The sequence below is a fragment of the Rhipicephalus microplus genome, chromosome X, assembly GCF_043290135.1.
Source record: "Rhipicephalus microplus isolate Deutch F79 chromosome X, USDA_Rmic, whole genome shotgun sequence".
NCBI lineage: Eukaryota > Metazoa > Arthropoda > Arachnida > Ixodida > Ixodidae > Rhipicephalus > Rhipicephalus microplus.
Genome location: NC_134710.1, coordinates 163,767,050 through 163,789,515, shown reverse-complemented (window position 1 = coordinate 163,789,515; position 22,466 = coordinate 163,767,050). Strand labels below are relative to the sequence as shown.

Genomic DNA, 22,466 nt, shown 5'->3' with positions numbered 1-22,466 from the left:
CTCACAACCAATGACGCCAAAACCAACACCGACACAGAAGCCAGAATTCATGCAAAATTAGCTCTTTAACGCTATCATGTTAAATGAAACTGACTGAGCAAACTCAGTACAGAAGATGATGATGACCATACGAAGATTTCCACTGTGCAAGAGCTACAGTGCAAAAAAAAAACTACATTTAAGATACTTGCAGAGATATAGACTGACAGATAAAACTCCAAATAAACAAAAAATATTCAAAGGGGGTGAGGGACACTGCTCTTTTTTTCAATTCTTGATACATATGTTGATAAATCTTGCTCAGTTTGTGCATATTTGTGAGCCAATTTTAGGTATGCAATTTTTTTTTCAAGTATGATGTGTGGCATTTAAGATACAATATATTTTATGTCTTTTGCGAAACAAGATTTTTTCCTAAAATAGTACAGTTACAATGTAAATCACCATAACACAATAATCTGGAATCATAACCGTGCGCAATTCAACAAAAATAGTTGTTCTATACTTACTTCAGCAATAGTTATGATATGTTAACATTAGTAGGAGAGTTAATGTAAATCACAGCCATGGTAATCATTCACACATTGCTTGTGAATAATTACCAGGGCAATGATGCAAGTATCCCATTGGCAAGATGAGCATGGACATAGCTTCACATTTTGTAGTCACTGTGGCTAATGATGCTGACAATGAATTACGAATGAGCTCTTTGTAATAGGTGGGAAGCTCTAACCACCCTCTTGTTATACAATTCATATGGTATGACATTTGATGTAAATGTACTTTTTCACCACGAAATACCACATCTGCCATGATTTCACTCCTTAAATGATGCCCATATAAGGTTTTTTTTTCTGAAGGCTGTTTCAAGCACCAAGGCTTTGTGGTAGAGTACTTGACTACCAGGCAGAATGCCTAGATTTGATACCGCTCGAATCCTTGCTTTTCTTTTTCCTTTTCTTATTGTGTGCAATAGCTGCGAAGGACAAAAGTGGTGGCAAACAATATTGCCACAAAGATCCACTGCTGAGCTAATGACAGCATACGAATAGAAATATAGAATGTGAATATACTCACCTAAGAGCAATACCGCGTTACATTGAATAGTTGGGTTAAGGCTCTTCATGTGGCCAAGACATAATGTAACAAATGTGGACATGTGCTCTTCAAGATCAATCACCTGCAGCATCAAAAACAGCATACTAATAAATCAGGCCAAAAATGATACTGAATCACAAACAGTATTAGAAAGTCAAGTAAAAATTATAATCAACCTAGTGTACAAGGCTTCGTTTGCATTGCACTACAACTATACAAGTCTAAAATGCTCATGTATCACGCGATGCTGCTCTACATGCTGCAGTGCCCTGACACCTCAAATTTCTAATTAGGGTTCAGAAATGACCATTCAGCACAAAAAGGACAATGGCCAAAGTAAATAAAGCAGACAGGATGCAACACTTGAGGGTGAGTTCGGAGTCCATTTTTTTTTTCGCGAAAAAGGGCAGTGCAAGTTGACTTATAATTGGCAACATACGGTAACTTTTGACAAATTAACGAAAGCGCACTGTATGCACGACATAAACAACATCAATAAAAGAAAAGTAATCAAGACGCACCATGACTTTTGTAAGGTCGCTAATAAACTCAGAGTAGTGGAGATGAGAACCATCAGGCAAATGCCTCTGGAACATGTTGTTGACTTCTTCAGATCCGAGCAATGGCCCCAGCTTCTTCAAAGTTGTCTTGCAGGCCTACAAGGAAAGACCTCAAAGTTACTGTTTACTTTAGTCTTCCAGCACATATTAAACCACTTCGTACGTAAGAAGCCATGCCTAGTTCAATATTCTTGAGTATTACAGTCATATAATTAGGTCTCATTATAACCAAGTAACAGGCATAATATTTTATAGTTATAGTGATTAGTTTATCATAGCTATTAACCAACTATATATGAATAATTATTGTATGCTAGGGTGTACTACCATAGTAAGCCGTCATGGAGGTATTAGCTCTCATCGCACCTCGGCAGCTGCATCCCTGATAAAATGCTAATCGAAAAACAGCAAGAATCTCTGTCAAACACAGAAACCGCGATGTTGCAGTGCTTGACTCTAGTCATGTAGGCCTTCATATAGATGTCGTGAAAAACCCTGCGAAGCTTCGCTGCTACATCTTCCTTAACGGAAGGATGGCCTTTTCAGCAGCAGCTGCTATCTCAAAGCCATTTTCGCTGTCTTCGAGCCCATTGAAGTAAGGATTGATTTGATATGTGGGGTTTAACGTCCCAAAACCATCTTATGATTATGAGAGACGCTGTAGTGGAGGGCTCCGGAAATTTCAGCCACCTGGGGTTCTTTGATGTGCACCCAAATCTGAGCACACGGGCCTACAACATTTCCGCCTCCGTCGGAAATGCAGCCGCCGTAGCCGGGATTCAATCCCGCGACCTGCGGGTCAGCAGCCGAGTACCTTAGCCACTAGACCACCGCGGTGGGGCCCATTGAAGTAGTGGAACAAGAGGTCCACCATGTCCAGTGCTCAGAAGAATGTCAGGTTGTTTGCAAATGGTGGAGTGTCATCTTCCTTGACACATATGTCATCGCATCCTCCATGCGCCCGGGCAGCACCACGCACAAAGTTGTGTTCATATAGCTTCTCTGTTGCCACAACATCAGCATCCACATTTGCACAATCACAGATGGTTTCACATTGAATCACAACAGCACCACCACTGAGCACCTTCTATGATGCCAGCTTCTTCTGATGTGGTGGTATTATCAGCTGTGGCTACTGGTTCATTTGACTCGCCTGTGCCCTGGCTGCTTTTGCAGGCCACCACAAATGGTGCACATCACAAGCAGTTGGCAATGGTGCTGGCAGTCACATTTGTTCAAGCCGCATGAAGCAACTTCAAGTGCCAATCTATCTTTGTGCCACGGATCAGCTTTATCGTAAGCACTAGCCGGTCTGTAGCCCATTTTCGCTATCCAGCCTTGAAACATATCCCAGTGGTGTTTGCACAGTAGTCTAAAAAAATTTTATGATACTGCCTCTTCACCTTTTCGTCCCGCGGTGGTCTTTGTCACAAGGTTCAAAGTGCTGATAAGCAGAACCTTCTTTCCAACGAGTCAACGCTATGAAAATCGGTTCAATATGCGCATGTGCGAAGTTCGCGGCAAGTACAGCACGCAATCCTAATCTGAAGGCTGAACTTCTGCTTATAGCTGCCTTAATAACCCATGAACAAAGAGCGAGTGTGAAATTGTGACTAAGTAGTGCGGTTTTAGACAGCAGCAACCTCGCGATGCACAAGAAGCCGACAACGCTATTTCGGAGGCGTATCTGGAACGAGCATCGAACTAGCAAGGCAAACTGAAGCAATACGGCAGAAACCGCCAATCCGAATCCTCCGAATGAATTCCAAACATTTGCTTTTTGAATACAGAATGCTCTTTACAAAATGCTTTTACGACAAGATCAAAATGGTGGTGGGCAGTTATGTCGTCAGAAAGCTATATATTTTTGAAAACTCTGTTCTTTTTTTTTTGTGACTTCTACAATGATTTTCACACCTCGGCACATGCAAAAAACATCTACAGCACTTCTACGTGGTTTTCGGTGAAGATATCTTGAAATCGGATAGAAAAAGGGCTACAGACACTGCAGAATGATTTCCAAAAAAATCTACTTTTTTATGCCCCATTGAAAATAAATTTGTATATGACTCATGATCATAGGCGTATCAGCTAGGGGGGCAAGGGGGGCACAAGAACTCCCACTGAGAAAAGATGGGGGGCTGAGCCTCCCCACTTTTGACAGTGGTCACTCTTGGCTGCACGCTGTGGAAACGAACAAGTAAGGTGTAGCTTTCCACCACAACAGTAATTACTCAATTATGTTCCTACGGGAGAATAGAATTGTTATGAGGCTATGTTACATAGTGAAATTTTGCCGATATTGCAGCTTTGCTCATTTTCCTTATATATATATATACACACATATCCCAGCTGACAAGTGAGGCAGGCTTGCCCCCCACTCGCGAAAGAGTTGGTACGTCAGTGCTCGTGATTCTCTTCGGTTAAAACAGACCCATTCAGTGTTTCCATAAAAGTCGGTTGTAACAGTACTTGGATTTTAAGTACTCCGTTTACAACAGACCTAAATCCTCTTCACTATGAAGGTCTGTTGTAATAAGGTTATACTGTCGTTCGAATAGTTTATATCACATGTTATGAAGAAAAATGAGCATATTTATCTTCACCAAACAAATCTGTACAATATTTTTAAAACTGATACAAGGCATGAGCGAATGTCATTCTTTTTGATTCGAAGTGAAGTGGAAGCAACTTTCAGCAGAATTTGAATTTTAGAAGGATGCGAGTGATGATGGGTAAAATAGATTTAGGTTTTAAAAACCACTATCCTTATACCATATAATCCCAAATAACAAGCTTTTAAGCTAAAAAATTATATATGAATGCGAGAGTAATATGTTCATTTAACTTTGAAATGAAGTTTCGCAGCAGTGTGCATTTCCCCTGTATAGATATTTTCACAGCACAGTACTCCTAAGCTGCCGTGAAACCACCTTAACCAGAGATTACATGCAGTTCAATATATGATAGTCTGTTCACTTAAAATACTTATTAATTACTAATAATTTAAGTTCTTATTGAAGAGAATTTGAATACCGCAGTATTCCTTTGAGTATGCAAAATGCTCTGATATTTGCACATGCCTGTTGTTACGTCGTGCACAACCGTGCCAGTGATGACTTCCATGCAGCTGAGAATTGTAGAAAGAGTGCTCAGCAAGTCAATGAACAAACCTTGCTGTGTGAAGTCATCCTACACAGAGGTTATTGTGCACTGTATTGTTGTTGCTTCAACAGCACAATCTACCCTTAATCTCAGTGTTAACAGGTGATGTCTATTGCGTCCAACCTCTTTAAAAGGAGCACTGCAACACTTTTTCAGCATGGTCAGCAAACCCTGCCGATCGATAGCCAAGGCATTTGAGAACACACAAGCCAAACATAATAGCACAGCATGTGGCCTGCAATTTGCAATTACTTTTAAAGTAAGCTAGAAATTATTCCTTCTTTTTTTCTATAAATAATGCCATACATCTAAATGAATGTGCCACATATGAAGATTCAAGGCCACTGGCTGATTAATTGCACAGCCAACAAGGCCACCACAGGAGGCTGCCATGCACATGCTTGGGATCAGACTGAAATTAAGCAGTGCATTTGAAAAAAACAAAACAAAACAACTTGGTACAGTGACATCGGGCACGGAATTTAAGAGAACAAAAGACAATCAACAACAAAAAAGAATCTTGTAATCACTCCATATGACCAAACGCATGTGTAAAAGTAGTCCAGCGCTATCCTTAATAACTTTGCAATTGGCAATTAGCAACATGATCTTAATTTTTCATTTATTTCTAACGCTTTGGCACCAATTATACCGTAGTTACATGATTGTAGGTCGACAAATTTTTCAAATTTGACAATCCAATGTTGGGGGTCATGATAAATTTGACAATCCAATGTTGGGGGGTCATCCTAGAATAGAAAACCAGTTTCGGCTGTGAAGTTTTTGTAAAAATAATCTCCGTGTATTTCTACAAAGCTAGCTTTTCTTTAGAGCTTTGAAGTACTGCCGTGAAGCCACCTTCACACATCAATGGCTTAACGATGTGTTAAAAAAAATTTTTTTAAAGTGTACTCGTGCTCTTCTTTTTTTTATGCCATGCCATTTTCGGAGGTTGACCTACATTCGAGTCTACTTAAAATCGGGCAAATACAACATCTAACTAACTTTGCTACTTAATTAAATAGGCATCTTAATTAAAATTGGCAATCGAGACGAATTCGGAAACAGACAACGGTTCTAAATTAAGAGGGAACGAATGTTAGGTTTTTTTTTGTGTTCGTTGCTGCCAACCAGCCAAGCTAGCTGTGTGCACGCACGTTCGTGCACACTCTTCTGTTACGAACGCTCATATCAGAGATATCGTCATGTTCCCTTGCCCTAACCCCTTCACCCCTGCACTATATATACTGCTGCGGTGCTATCAATAAACACTGTTCCACCACCAGCTAGTGTGTCGTTCATGCTGCGGCTGCCTGTTGCAGTAGGTTACTTCAGTGGCGACGAGTGTCACAGATATCGGCCATGTGGTGAAAGTAGCCCAACACAGCGGCACAACTAGACTACCGCTACGAGAAGCACCAAGGAGAAGCATGGCTAGTTTTCAGCTACCCCTCTTCGACGATACAACAGATAAGTGGAAACCATACCTTTTAAGGGCAGAAGCATATTTTGAAACCAATGACATTACCGACTCGAAGAAGCAACGCGCGCTGCTGATGGCTGCTATTTGCATGCAGACAGTTCAAGTGCTGGCTGGTCGAATCGCACCTAAAACCCCCAGTTCGCTCAAGTATGCCGAAACAGTTGCAGCCCTAATTAGCTACTATGACCCCAAGCGACACGAAACAGCAGAGAGGTACAAGTTTTTTACGCACTGCCAACAGGAAGGGGAGTCAATTCAAGTGTTCCTCGTCGACATACTGTGCATAGCGGACAACTGCAATTTTGGTAGTGCATTCGACAGAATGTTAAAGGATCACATTATTTGAGGCGTACGCTCGAACAGCCTGCACAAACAGCTGCTGACGAAGGAAGGATTGATGCTGGAAGAGGCAGAAGCTATGGTCATTTCATTGGAAGCAGCAGAAAGCGACGCTGAAGAGATGAACGTAAGATCACAGACAGTGCTTGAAGTGCAAGCCCGTCACCGGTCCTTTCACGATAACCACAACAGAAGTGCAGAGCTGATGTGCAGAAGATGCGGAAGCACGAGGCATGATGATAACGCCTGCGGGTGGGCTAAAGCGCGTTGTTTTTATTGAGCGCGGCGCGAGCACTTAGCTAGCATGTGCCATGAGGCGCTGACAGCATAAGGGCAGAGCGTAAAACAGGCTCAGAGTATAAAAGCTTTGACAGCCATGCAAACCACATCTATCCATGACGACAGCGACGAAGCCAGTGCAGCACACGTTTGGACCATCATCTCGCAAAAGAAAAACAAATTGGAACAGCCAATATGGCACAAGTTTCGTTGGGGAGATGTTGAACTACACATGGAAATTGACACAGGGTCTCCAGTGTGCGTCATATTGCGCCAAACCTAGGGGCGACACGGCGCACAGTGGCCACGCTTAAGGCTTCTCAAATGAAGTTGTCGTGCTATGCGGAAAAACTACCCGTGCTGGGAGAGCTAGAATTGTCGGCGCATTACCTAAATGTGTCAATCACGTGTGCGCTAATAGTGCTTGGCTGTGCAGGACCGAGCCTCTGTGGACGCGACCTGATAACAGCGCTCACCAAGAAGGGCATACCAATAGAACAGCTTATGGCACCAGATTCACCTGCCAACCGTAGTTCGGCCACATGCAGGGTGAACAGCCTGCTTGCCGAGTATGGAGACGTCTTCTCAGCGAGACCTCGGGCTCATCAAAGGTCTTCCTGCCAGCCTAAAGCTCAAGCCGATGGGGACTCCGAAGTTCTGTAATGATAGATTCATTCCTTACGCACCCCGGGATAAGGTCTCAAACGAGATTCTCGGGGAGTGTTATCACCGGTGCAGCATGCGGACTGGGCCACGCCTAATTATAGTGGTCTTGAAAAAAGACTGTACTGTGTGCATCTGCGGAGACTTTAAGGTCACCCTCAACCCAGCTTGCCACTTGGGGTGAGCAGTTTAGCACTTTAGACTTGAAGGACGCGTACTGTCAAGAGCCGCTGGACGATGAGTCACACAAGTTGTGTGTCATTAACACTCATCGTAGCCTATACTGTTATAACAGACAGCCGTTAGGCATAACTTCAGCGCCAGCTATGTTTCAAAGGAAGATGTATGCGATACTTAGCGGGTTACCCAGCATTCAAGCGAAGCTTTACAACGTGCTAGTGGTAGAGCGTACCAGTGACTGCGGAAAGCAGCTCAAGGAAGTGTGTGAACGATTTCGAGACCACGGCGTGAGACTTCGGTTTGACAAATGCAAGTTCAGGCAACCTTCAGTCATGTACCATGGGCATCGCATAGATAAAGAAGGATTGCATCTCATTGAGAAGAACGTAGGGGCTATCATGCAAGTGCCACGACCACGTAATGTCACAGAGTTGCGCTCTTCCTTGGGCATGATCACGTTATGTCCTCACTCTTTTCTCCGTTGTATCAGCTAATGGAAAAGAAAGCGTGCTGGGAGTCAGGTGGCATTTGAAAAAGCCAAGGAAAGCCTGAAAAACGCACAACTGTTGGTCCATTTTGATTTCAAGCGGGAGCTAAAGCTAGCATGCGACACGTCTCCGCATGATGTGGGAGCAGTTCTGTTTCATTTGGAAGGAAATGAACATAGGCCAATGAGATTCTGCTGCAGAACGCTAACAAAGGCAGAACAGAATTATTTGCAGCTGGAGCGAGAGGCGTTGGCACTTATTTTCGGCGTGTCTCGTTTTCGGGATTACTTTTTAGGTCGGCAGTTTACCTTGGTCACCAACCATCAACCCCTGCTCGGCCTACTGAGGCCCAACAGCCAAACACCGACGATGGCAGCAGCTTGCATTTAACGGTGGGCACTGTTCCTGGGTGGCTACCGGTACAAGCTACAGTACATGCTGGGAAAGCAACTACTGACAGCAGACGCCCTCAGCAGACTTCCAGCAGAGGTGACAGGGCCAGTGTTCGATGGTGACGCACCCGAGTAGGTCTTGTCGTTCTAGACCCCGGACGAAGGTATTGTAACCACTCACGAATTACAAGAGGTAACTTCCAAGGATACCGTATTAGTCCGTGTCACAGGCTATATAGTACATGGCTGGCCCCAAACTGCTAATGGATAGGAAAAATCACTGCTGCCATTTTTCGACCGCAAGTTAGAACCGTCATGGGCCCACAAGCTAATATACTGGGGAAGTAGGGCTGTAATACCGTCGGTGGCACGAGAAAGGATGTTACAGTTATTACACGAAGCGCACCAGGGTTCCTCATCCATTAAGTCGGTCGCACGGTCGTTGTTTTGGTGGTCAGGTCTAGACAGGGAAATAGAGGATGTGTCAGTTCAGTGTAAAAACTGCGTGCAAAATCTACCCATGCCGACAGTAGCCCCACCAGTAAGTTGGCGCAAAACATCCGAAAGGTGGTCTCGGATCTACATTGATTTTGCTGGGCCAATAGCAGGTCAGATGATACTCGTGGTGGTTGACACACATACCAAGTGGATTGAAGCGGTTTCCTTGAGGCACACGAATACAGCTTGTACTGTTAGCTGCTTGCGAAGCATGTTTTGCCGGTTCGAAGTACCGCACACCATAGTATCTGATAATGACACTCAATTCACAAGTCAGGAGTTCACCACGTTCGTAAGGAGGAATAATATTGTGCACCTGCGGACAGCGCCGTTCCATCCTCAATCGAATGAAGCCACCAAAAAAGCGGTTCGAACTGTGAAGAATGGGTTGCGTAAGATAAAAGAAGGGGCGCCGGAAGATAGCCTTTCGCGATTGTTGTTCAATTGCAGATAAACCCCCAAAGGGAAGGAAAGTCTCCACTGGAACTGCTACTGGGCTACCAGCAACGTTCACACCTAGACACGTGTTTGCCGGCCAGGCCTGCGTCTTCATCAACAGGCACAGACTACTGGGCTGTCTCGCCATGCAGCAATGTATATGTGCGCAATTATGGCACCGGACCAAAGTGGACACCAGGGCACGTGCAATCAACATCTGGAGCCAGGATGGTAAAGGTGGAAACTCAAGCCGGAGTTGTGCAATGTCATCTTGACCAAGTACTGCTATTCGAACCTCAGCAAGTGAAAAGTCGGACGGGCGAACCGACACTAGCACTGCCACTTCGACTAGCGCGACCAGCGAGGTTCTGCAAGCGCCGGAGAATCGTGCAGCAGATGCACAGAGTGTGACTGAACAGCCACTGCCAGGCCTGAATCATGACTTGGCTCAACCGTCACAGCAGGTTCCTACCGTCGACGCAACCACAGAGACAACTGATCTTGCACAGCCACCTTTACGGTGATCGAGACAAATTCGGAAACAGACACAACAGTTCTAAATTAAGAGGAAACGAATGCTATGTTTTCTTTGTGTTAGTTGCTGCCGACCAGCCAAGCCAGCTGTGCGTGTACAGGTTCGTGCACACTCTTTTGTTACCAACGCTCATATCAGAAATATCGTCATGTTCCCTTGCCCTAATCCCTTCACCCCTGCACTATATATACTGCAGCGGTGCTATCAATAAACGTTGTTCTACCACCAGCTGGTGTGTCGTTCATTCTGCAGCTGCCTGTCGCAGTAGGTTACTACAGGGGTCATCTTAGAATACAAAACCAGTTTCGGACGTGAAGTTTTTTAAAAATAATTTCTACATACTTCTGGAAAGCTAGCTTTCTTGCAAAGCCTTTAAGTACTGCCGTGAAGCCACTTTTGCACATCAGTGGCTTAACGATGTGTTAATAAAAATCTTTTTTTAAGGTGTACTCGTGCTCCTCTTTTTTTTTTATGCCGTGCCATTTTAGGGGGTCAACCTACATTCGAGTCGACTTACAATCGTGCAAATACGGCATCTAACCTACTTTGCTGCTTAATTAAATAGGCATCTGTATAATCACTTTCGTTCATGCCAAGTCGTCCACTTCAGGATTACAAAACGCAAGGCTGGACCTGTCGTTTACACCAGGTAAACTTTCAGGCCCATGGCAATGCAGCGAAAAGAATGAAAAAAAAGAAGAGAGAGAGAAAAGAAAAAAGAAATTGAAGCACAAATCTCCGCTCAAGCACTCCGTACAGATGGTTAACCAGCGAAGTTACAACTTGCAGCCACAGGCGGTTGCAGATGTCAGAGCTGAAGCCGTTTGAAAAACTCCTGCCGAAAGCGAAGATCAGCCTCAACAAACAAGTTTCCATTAGATGTCAGAGCTGAAGCCGTTTCAGAAACTCCTGCCGAAAGCGAAGATCAGCCTCAACAAACAAGTTTCCGTTATTGCCTCCTTGAGGTGGATCTGCCTACGACACCGCTTCTTCAGCTCATTGCTCGTATTTGGCTCAGAACACTGCCGATCCTGTGAGCAGTTGCTGCTTGCGCTTTGTAACCCGAGCCTGTTCTTGTGCCCAGACTGCTGCAACAGCTCAGTGAACATAAATTCTCGAATTAGCTGTCGGCACTGTTCTTGGAAAGTTGTCTGCCGTATGGGTGTTGGTACAATCCATGCCCTCCCTATGTAGAAGTTGTAGGTCTACCGTCCTGCGACACCGAAGTATGAAAGCGCCCGTGAGCCCAGGCACATAGGCAAGGAGGGGCTAGCATGAGGGAAGGGAAGCTTCTGCATGATTCATGTATGTGTAGCACAGTGAAAGCGTTGGGGAAAGGGCTACATCTTTCTCACAGATTTGTCTGTGGAATCAGACGATGCCACTTCGATTTATCGGGTTCTCCCGATCGGGGTTGGCGCTCGAGAGTTACGAGAATCCCACTGCTTCCTGCAGTTTGTTTGGACCACGTCCGGCCAGTCTCGACTGGTAGCTGGCCCTCGTCGCGAGACCCATCCCTTGTAGTGAGGAGGCGTACTCTTGCAGGACAGACGGAGGTTTGTTTATATCTCATGAGGATCGAGAAGAAGAAGAAGAGGAAGAGAGTAATGTACAACAGTCTTCGGCTAGAACCCAATGTACGCAGCTCCCGCCCATTGGATGGCTCGACAACCCGGTGACGAGGATGAGAGTCCGAGAGGACAAAAGAGGAGGGAAGAGTGTCCACCTCCCGGGGGAGGCGGGCGTGCTCCCTTTTCTTTACTTTCAGTGCTGTCAGAGTAAAATCCCAGGCAAACAGCACCACACCAGGTAAGTTCGTTGAGACACTCGGTTGATTTTTCTCTGCGACTTCGCAGATAGTTTGGGAACTGTCAGCCCTCTTTATCGTAATAATACCGGAGTGCTTGTCAATAACACTGATGTAGGTGATGAGATCAGAGAATGGGTATACAGTCGAGTCCACTTATAACAATATTGAGGTGGCATGAAAATATTATTGTTATTACTGATTATCGTTATAAGCAAATTATGCTGAAAATAACAAAGAAAATGTGACAAACAAGAGCATTTATTGAGAGCGACATGATAAACAAGAGCACTTAATGAGGGGAAAGTTGCTTACACTTTTCACTTTTTAGTAGGTAGAAAACTATAAGCAGTCTGCTTCAACTGCTTACTGGCCATCTTATTGACATTTTTTTGCAAAGCGTCTAACTGTTGCCCTTGGCCGAGCATAAGGTTTTCAGCAAACACCAAATCGCGCAGCTAGTCGATTATTTGCAATGCTTCCTGATGCGACACAACCCGCACGAACTTCATTTCCTCCTCGTTGTCACTGCTGTCGTCTTCCACGTCGGTGACCGCAGCAACAATCGCCTCGTCGGTGAGGTCCTCATTTGTTGCTACTACTGCGTTGCTGATGTGCAAAAACTCCTCAAGTGCCAAAGCGTATCTGTCCCCTCTATTCACCAACGACCAAAGTTCAGTCATTTCTGCATCTACAGGAGCATCGCAGCGATCAGGTATTCTCGTGGCAGCCCAAAAACAGCAAGGATACCTCGACTTGCCACGCGTATGCTCTCATGCCCTTTTGCGTAGTAGGCGGGGTTGCGGTGGCATTCTCATAGCTTTCTTGCATTTATATTTCGTTCAGAATTGGTTCCAGCTCCCACATTTTAATTGTTATAACTGATATTGCATCGTGACAGCAATGTTATAAGCGGCTTATTTTGCCATAAAATACACTCACCTCGTTGTAACGTAACGGGATATAACGAAATAATGGATATAGTGAAGTAAATGAAATACCCTTTGAAAGCTCCATTGAGAACCATGCATTTTAAACTTCATTGTAACGAAGTAAAATTGACCGATACATGGATATGAAGAACTAAATTAGTCTATCAAATATTCTATCAAAAAAAACAAAAAAAAACGACCATAGTGTGTTAAGTATATCATTTTCTGCGAAGTTTGAAGATCGTACGGCGTGGCTCTTTCGAAACTATCACGCCGACCTTACAGCCACGCCACACGCGGTCGAGAGAGCCGTCCTTCTCACACAGTCAGCGGAAAGGATGGAGAAAGCGCTCAGCGGGTCACATGACCGAGAAGCGGCGCTGCGGCGCAAAGCGATTTCCCTCTCACGACGGCAACGATTGCGTCTCCGCTGTTGCCATGGCTGCTACCCTCTGCACCAAGAAAGGAGGACCCTCCGTGACAGCTTTTTTTTCCCTCTCTCTCCACACATAGCCTTGAAAGGAGAAGGGTCTCTATAAACGTGCAGAGACGAAAAAGGGAAAAGCATGGACTTAGCGTGGCACAGGCCAACACCCCCGGGGGTGTTGCACAGGCGCATCATAGATAGGCATTTGAGAGAGAGTGAACAATCTGCCACAGTTTTTTTCTTTCCTTTTCTTCTTTTCCTTCTTCGCGCGCAGCGTTGAGAGGTGCCGCCGCGGGGTTGGGCATGGTGCTGAGAGCATTTTCGGAGCACAGTATGTTCGAATTAACCGTCGCAAGGTTTGCGCGTTCAAATTACAGGACGTTTTCGCTCATTGGAATACACATAGCTTTGACGGGACCTCAGTGCAAGTTATAATTACCCAAAAGTTCGAATTAATGAGATTCGACCGAAATTATTTTCCATGGCACATGTGGTCACGTCCCGGTACATCGACCGCGAGGCGGTTTCCTCCTTTGCATGCTTATAGGTGTGCCCTCATCTGAGCATACATTGCCACAAACTGTTATAATCAATATAACGAAATAATGGATATAACAAAATAATTGTGAATCCCTTTCAACTTCATTATAACGAGGTTTCATTGTACAATAAAAAGCTGACCTTGCCACGGCTGTCCATTGTTATATCCGATATATTGTTAAAACCGGTGTTGTTGTAAGTGGACTCGACTGTACTCTAAAATATGGATGCCGCCACCAAGCTACCAGCTTGAAGTCTTGGTAACCAAGAATGATAAAAGGCACATGTTTTAGTCTCACTGGCTCCAGCGATATGGATGGCTTGCACTTTCTCACATGTGGAAGGCAGCTTTTTGCAACACCTGCTTACTTTCCTGTTGTAAGAGTGAAGCGGGTAAATGCTCTCGTCAATCATATAGAAACCTCGTAACAGTTCCTTTTACGCAGTGGAAGGATACCATTGAGACATTTGAAAATCATGCATAAAGTGAATACCACAAGACAGCAACAGTTGACTTGAAATTATTTCTCAGAGCCACCAGAGGAAAATCAAGCAGTGTCCACGTACAGCTTAATCATCAAGCAAAAGGCGAGCTCGAAGACAACAAGGCAAAGTTGCACACCATTGTCGAGACAATTGTACTGTGCAGCCGTCAAGACCTCACGGTGAGAGGTGGTAAGGATTCGGGGCGTCTTTCTCTCGAGAAACCCTTACAGAGTGATGGCAACTTTAGGGTGCTTCAACATTAAAAAGTGAATGGAGGAGACACCATTTTGACCAATCCTAGATGCACAGCAGGCAACAATGCTCTCTACTCCAGCCTGTACATTCAATATGACATTATTTCGATAATTGGCAAGCTTATACAAGATAGAATTTCCATACAGGTAAATGAGGCTGGATTTCTTTCAGTGCTGGCAAATGAAACAATAGATGTCTCCCAAATCAAGCAATTCTTGCAGTGCTTACCGTATAAACCGAATTATAGGTCGAGTGGGAATATAGGTCGATCCCCAAGTTCAGGTTACCGAAAAAAAAAAAAAGAAAACAACCCAAAACTGCCGAACCATATTTATTTGCAAATTGGGCGCACCGCACCCCGATCGTCAGAGCTCCCTTTAACCACCATCGCAACAGCTCCTATTCGTCCGACAAAGCACCACTGTCTTCTGAAGACGAGAGTGTCACTGTACGCCTCCCACAGTGCGTCGTCTTCAGTGCCATCCAGCGAGTTGCTGATGCACCATTTCTTGAAAGCAGTTTCCACCATAAAATCTGGAAAGGAACGCCAGGCGGAAAGCACCTAGCCACAAACAGTCGCAAGCGGAGGCCTCTGTAGGCGGCCCGTCGGTGTCTTGGGGTTGTCGCCGGTCATCCACTCTTAGTATTCCAGCCGCGCTCGGTCGTTGAACGGCTTGTTTAGCACAACATCGAGCGGCTGGAGGGTGGACGTCATACTACCTGGTATCACGGCGAGGTCCGTTTCCCCGTCGCTGAGTGCGCATTTCACTGCGTCGGTTAAGTGGCCACGTAACGCATCTAACACCAGCATGCTGCGAAGAAGCAGCAGTGCACCTGGCCGACAGTTCCACACCACTCGTATACATTCGAGCATCATAGCCTTGTCCATGTATCCCTTTTTGTTGACGCGAGCGTCAAAACCGGGCGGGAACACTTCCTTCGGCATTGTCTTGCGTTTGAAAATGACGAAGGGCAGCAGCTTTTTACCCTCTGCCGTGCATGCCAGCATGACGGTGAAGCGCGAGTGCTCGTTGCCAGTGGACAACAGCTTCACATCCTTGGTGCCGCGCTGCGTGATCGTGGTCGACGAAGGCATGTCAAACCACACGGGGGTCTCATCGGCATTGCCAATCTGCCCCATCATGTAGTCATTCTGCTCCCGAGGCCCGTTCACGAAGCGCTGAAAGTGTATGAGCTTGTACTCGAACTCCTCCGGCAACTTTTCGCAGATGAATGTGCGCCGCCGGAGAGAAAATCCCTTTGCGTCGCATAAATCGATGCACTCAAGAGTTTGGTGCACGAAACTCTTCTCTCGTGAGCCCAGCTTCTCGAGCGAGTTCCACGGCTTTCTTGCGAATGGTATCCACGGTCACTGGCAGCGAGCGCGCACGAACTTCTCGCACAAAGTTAGCTAGCTTAACCTCCAGCTGCCGATGAACGGCACTTCGTCCACGAAACGACATTTTTCAAGGATTGCACATCTGCAGCTTCCGTTTCTGCGCCCTCCAATAGCGTACGTTTTTTTTTCGATACACCAAAGTGGCGCTGAGCAGCCCTATTCCCGTTCGCTTCTGCGAACTCATCTAGTTTAAACCCAGCTGAGTACTACCTCCTCGCACCGCTAGTCATATTCAGTGAACGAAAAAAAAAGGCCACTAAAAAGGCAGCGCAATGTCAAGCGGAGCGAAAACTTAGAACAGATCGGAAGCAAATCACGAACACAAAGAAAACAGACAGAGAGAAAAAAAAGACTGCGATTGGATTTGGATGCGGATATGGACGCGTCCGGCTTCTCAAGCACATGCAAGCCACATGTTGTCAGACAGCAGCGCACTTTCAGCTAGACACCGCTATATAAGACGAGGGGCGACTTTAGCTTATTATTTCGTTGAAAATATCTCGACTTATATTCCGGTTTATACGGTACGCTACGTCGATCCTCCTACTTCCAGCATTTGGGAAGATTTCCTCAGCTTCGTAGCTGTTGATGAAGTCAGTGCATCTAACCTAGCTGACACACAGAAAAGCGACCTGCTGAATCTAAGCCTGCACATGAACATGATGAGAGGCCAAGGATACAATGGAGCAGCAGGGATGAACAGGGCATTCAACGGTGTGCAGGCGCTCATCCAAAAAGACTTCTTAGTGCCTTTCTACACGCATTGCTCGTCGCACTCCCTGAACCTATGTTTGAGTGGCCCCTCATCTGTCCAAAACATTCGACGGGCCTTTGGCACAATTAGTGAAATGTGCACTTTCATTGGGCTGAAAAAAACATCTAGAAGCATCTACTAAGTCATTCGACTGGCTGCGCTAATATTGTGAAACAACGTGGGTGAAACGTCACGATACAGCTTCATTATTTGGAGAAGCACTTTTTGAGAAAGTTCGCTCACTTGAAGAGTTTATGGACACGTTGCGTGACAAAGCAACAGCGTGCGCTCATTGCCTCCATCAGCGAATTTGTTTGCCCAGCTTTCTTATACGACTCGTTGTTAGTAAGACATACCTGGGCCTCACATATCACTTGTCTGTGTATCTGCAGAGCCCATCTATTAACATGAGCATCACTTTGAAGCAAGTTGACTTGGTGCTGACTAAGCTGGAAGAGATGGGAACTAATGCGGCGGCAGAATTCCACAAAACATTTCTCTGTGTCAGGACAAAGCGGCAGAGTTCGGAGTGAAGTGCGAATTCCACGGATGGTATAGAAACACAGAGATACCGGGCAAACTACGATTGCAGTTCTGCGGAAAAGTATTACAGGGGTGCCTTGTTCATTCTGAACATAGATGACCTGAAGGCTTCTCTCAAATAGCGCTGTAGTGTTGTGCGTTTACACCAGATGGCCTTCTGAGTCATTGGACTCACAATAGATGGTGCCACTGTGCTCGTGTGTATATAAACGATACTCGCTGATTAAACTGGGTTAGTGTCATGGATCGTACAGTGGTGTAGCGTGGTTACTTCCATGTGTCGCCGTGCCGGCTACCAACATTCTGGCGACGAGGATGGCTTCCACGGGCATTTTGCCGCCTCCTCTTTTTCTGACCACCCCCGGCACGCCCGATGTGCCATGGGCCCGATGGTTACGACTGTTCGAAAGGTTTTTGCTGGCGTCCGGAGCGAACGAGCTATCCGCACTCCGTCGCCGAGCCCTCCTGCTGCACTGTCTTGGGACGGAAGGACAGCGCATTTTCGACGCGCTTCCACCCAGTACGACACCAACCAAGGCAGAGACAACGAGTGCTGCACCCGGTGTCACAGCCACGCCAGATGCCGCCGCTGGAATCATCGAAACCACTGCACCTACTGGAACGCAAGACATGACCACAGAAGCCCTACGCCCATCCGACGAGTACGACGTAGCCGTTGAGATGCTTTCGAAGCATTTCGCCACCCCTTGCAACGTCCGCCTTCAACGCCATCAGTTCCGGGAGCGTCGTCAACTGCAGGGTGAGCCCATCACTGATTTCGCCGTAGCGCTTCGGGAGTTAGCAGCTCTTTGCAATTTCGCCACTCAAGCGGACAAAAACCTGTGTGAACAGTTCGTAGCAGGCGTCACGTGCCCGCGGCTACGAGAGCGATTGCTGCTGAAGGGCGATAACCTTACGTTCGATCATGCTGTCGATGTAGCACGGCTTCGTGAGCAAACCCAGCGTGAATCCGAAGCCTTCGCCAATCCTGTGCAGCGCATTCAGCAGCAGTTGCGAGACAGCTCAGCCAGGCACGATCAACGAGATAACGGCGATAATGGCACACGCCTCCCGGGCCGTCGCCACTTCAGCTGCTCACGCGCGTACAGCGCACCTTCACCTGATATGAATGCCGCCGCCGCTGCTGTCCCCGGGCCTAGAAATGTAAATGCCTGCGAAAACTGCGGCGCAGCACGGTGTTCGCCTACGGAATGTCCCGCGCGCGGTCGCACATGTTTTGCCTGCGGATGCCGCGGCCATTTTAAGAGAGCATGTCGCAGCTACCGTCGCGGCCGAGAAGGGTATTCTGCAGAGGTCCAGGAAATCGTTCTGGAAGAGGATGCTACCAGTGTCATTAGCATCTTGGCGGTCCGTACTGCTAAGAGCACAGGCGTCTACGTGGATGTCAATGTCGCGTCAGTTACCGCAACGACACGGGTGCATACCATGAACTTTTTGGTGGACACAGGCTCGGCCGTGTCTATTATGGGAGAGTACCAATTCCAAGGCTTGTTCGCAAACCCAGTACAACTGACAAGTTTCCATCTTACATTGCTGGATCTTTCGCGCAGGAAGATTCCCATTCTCGGGTCATTTCAAGCCATAGTCGCATACAAGGGGAAAGAAGCCGTTGTAACTTTTCATGTTACGCCATGTGGTACATTTCTCCTTGGTCTGGATGCTGTTCAAGCCCTTGGCCTTTGCATCATGGGAGAGGAATTGCGCTGCCTGCAAATGTCCACGCAGGAATGCCGAGAGCTTCCAGCAATGAGTTCAGGCCTTCCCCAAAGCCCTAGGCATGAAAAACCCCTTGGCCCTCCCAAGTTTGGAATGCCGCCAACACTGTGGACCAAGTTTGGCCACTTGTTTTTGCCTGGCCTGGGACTTGTAAGAAGGGTGCAACACAAAGTTAAGGTGAAAACTTCCATCGCGCCAGTCACACAGAAGCTGAGACCCCTACCATTTTCAGTCCGCCAGCCGGTATTTGACGAGATTGAGAAGCTACTTGCTGCTGATGTCATTGACAGAGTCAATGCTTCCGAGTGGGTATCTCCTATTGTAGGAGCCCGCAAAGCAGATGGTAGCATTCGACTGTGTGTCGATCTCCGGGAACCCAACAAAGCTATAGTAGCAGACAACTTCCCTTTGCCTCATATGGAGGAGCTGCTTCATGCCCTCAATGGAGCCCGCTGCTTTTCCAAGGTGGACCTGGCATCAGCCTACTACCAGGTTGTGCTGCACCCAGACAGCAGGGACCTAACTTCATTTATAACTCACGATGGCCTCTTTAGATTCAAGAGGGTCTGCTTCGGGTTGGCATCGGCACCAGCTGCGTTTCAGCAGATCATGACGGAAATTCTTGGAGGTTGCAAAGGGGTCTTATGCTACTTGGATGACATAATCATTTTTGGCAAGACGGAGAGCGAACACAGGCAAAACCTGGAGCAAGTGCTGGAACGAATAGCAGAAGCTGGGCTCAAGCTCAACGAAAAATGCGTCTTCAACACGTCGGAGCTGTCGTTCTTAGGACATCGCGTCAGTGCAGAGGGTATAGCACCGCTCCAGACCAAGATTGACGCAATCATCAATGCTCCTGCGCCTAGAGATGCAGCCACGCTACGCTCCTTTTTGGGGCTAGTTGAATACTATTCCAAATTCGTGCCGCGACTGACAGAGCAAGTAGAGCCAATGCGTCGTCTACTTCGCAAAGACGTGCACTTCGACTGGGATGACGCTGCGAAAAAGAGCTTCGCGGGAGTAAAAAGACTTCTAGCATCCCACAAGGTCCTCCGAATGTTTGACCCGACGCTACCTGTCAATGTCGCAGCAACAGATGCCTCTGCGTACGGTCTCGGTGCCATACTGGAGCAAGTGGAGGGGCCCCATGTGCGTACTGTGGCATTTGCATCGCGGACATTAACAGAGACAGAACGAAAATACTCGGCCGGAGAGCGCGAGGCCCTTGCCTGTCTGTGGGCCTGCGAGAAGTGGCACGTTTACCTCTGGGGCAGATCATTTACTCTACTGACGGATCACCAGGCTTTAGTGGCACTGCTCTCATCCCGTAGCACAGGACAGCGGCCACTTCGTATTGCAAGGTGGACCGCACGACTGCTGCGCTACAACTTCAAAATACAGTACCGCAGCGGAGCCCACAACCAGGTAGCAGATGCCTTGTCCAGACTGCCCGTGCCAGACACAGAAGGGGGGCTTCCATGTTGATGAAGAGGTTGTGTCCTTGGTTACATCGTCTGTACATCGGGAGAATCTTCAGGTTGCTACCGCGGAGGATGACATACTACAGCAGGTAATGTAATTTATCCAGTCATCATGGCCAACAAGGAAAAGACTTGCCGCAGAACTGACTCCGTACTACGAAATACGAGACGAGCTCTCGGTAGTAGATGGGGTGCTTCTGCGCACAGAACGCGTTGTAGTGCCTGCCAAGCTAAGGGATACATTCATCCAGTTAGCTCATGAGTCACACCCGGGAATTGTGAAGACTAAGCAGCGCATCAGGGAGAAGTACTGGTGGCCTTGCCTTGACAAGCATGTGGAGGCCGCCGTCCGGAGTTGCGGCGCCTGTCAAGCCTCGGACAAGAGTGTCAAGAACTGGCAAGCCCCACTGCAGCCTGTCCCGCTTCCTGACAGGCCTTGGGACAAAATATCAATAGACATCATGGGCCCCTTTGAACGTGCACCGGCCGACTGTCGATTTGTCATCGTGGTAGTGGACTACTTCTCCAGATGGCCAGAGATTGCGTTCTGCAGTGACATCACTTCTCGCACGGTGATCAACTTTCTGCTTGCTGTCTTTGCGCGAGAGGGTTACCCGACTGAACTAGTCTCAGACCACGGCCGACAGTTTACGTCGAGTGAATTCGAGTGCTTCCTTGCAGACAGGGGCATCAAGGATTTCTTCTCGGCAGTTTACCACCCTCAAGCCAATGGCTTAGTGGAAAGATTCAACAGGGTCTTGAAATCGTATGTACAACTAGCTCTCCTAGAGCAGCGACCAATCAAGACCACAGTTATAGAGTACCTGGTGTGATGAGTGAAGAAAACGACAACGACGGAAGTGCGGGAAAAGGCGTGTGTAATGTGCGCGTGAGTGTCAGCGAATCAGCTGATGACCTGTGGTGGCCCATAGAGGTGGCGTGCCACGATTGGGCCACGGGCGACCATCACGTGGCAGTGGGCTTTGTGGCTGGGGACGGGCCGGAGCAGCGGCAGACGGGAGACAGCGGGCCGAAGCGTCGGACGCAGGCGATCCAGGTTCCGGCCAGGGAACGCGGCCGTCCACGCTACTGCCGTCCAACTACCAGCTGGTGCGGCGTTGCCGGCACGAGTACTGCATCACGGGGCGCGGCCTGGCCTGCTGTTCTCTTCCTTGCCGAGGGCATCGCGGATCTCGGCGAGGCGTCTCCACAGTCAGCCGTTCGACACAGCGATGAACGTGGCCTGGCTAATGGTCACGGTTGCGTCGAGCATCGCGTCTCGGCGCACGCTCTTCGCTGGACGGGCTGGCCATTCCCCGCATGGAGCATCGCGTCTCCTATGCGGGTTGACTGCTCAGTAGTCGCACCCATGCCATCAAGCGCCGGTGTCACCAGAGCGTCGCACTTCGGCAAGGGACGAGCGAGATGTTCTGCCGGGCGAGACGCGGGAGTGCGCACAGAGGAGCACGGAACCGGGCGAGGTCCAGAGTGGCCGAGGATCCAGGTGCCAGGGAAGTTGCTGGCTGACTCTAGGATCGCCGAGCGGTGCCGAGTGATGCGCCAGACTCGGACGTGGGCCACGAGCTCATGAGCTGCAGTGTGCACCCGAGGGTACCTGGCGGTGCCCTGGCCAAGAAGAAGGAACGTGCGGAAAAGAGAGCTCGAGGGTTGAGGCCACGAAGGCAGACGAAGCAGTGCGCCGCTCGAGAGGACAAGTTCCTGGGAGCGTTCCTGAGCCGGACGTGGGACCCGTACGTGTCGGCCAGGTCGAGCTCCGGCCTGTTCGTTCGGGGTCGAGTCCGCCGGCCTGTACAAGGTGCAAGGACGGGGCCTGCTGAACGGCTCCTGCCTGGGTGCAGTGGCCGGGAGCAGGTTCGTGGGCGAGGCCTACCGGGCGTGGTCCTCGTGAGCCGGGGCCTGACCCTGAACTTCAGGAGTTGCGACCCTGACTGCTGGCCGCGACGTCTGACTAAACGGCGCTGCACAC

At 47.9% G+C, this 22,466-nt stretch overlaps 1 protein-coding gene across 1 annotated transcript in view; it reads right to left on the bottom strand.

Annotated features, from left to right (window-relative positions):
* The window catches only part of c11.1 (maestro heat like repeat family protein c11.1), a 235,084-nt gene that overhangs the window by 4,411 nt on the left and 208,207 nt on the right, over positions 1-22,466 (bottom strand). Inside the window, exons 34-35 of the mRNA XM_037428500.2 lie at positions 1,620-1,754; positions 1,078-1,180 (exon numbers count right to left, since the gene is read on the bottom strand). Of these exons, the coding sequence (XP_037284397.2) occupies positions 1,078-1,180; positions 1,620-1,754 (238 nt within the window). The remainder of the gene's footprint in view (positions 1-1,077; positions 1,181-1,619; positions 1,755-22,466) is intronic.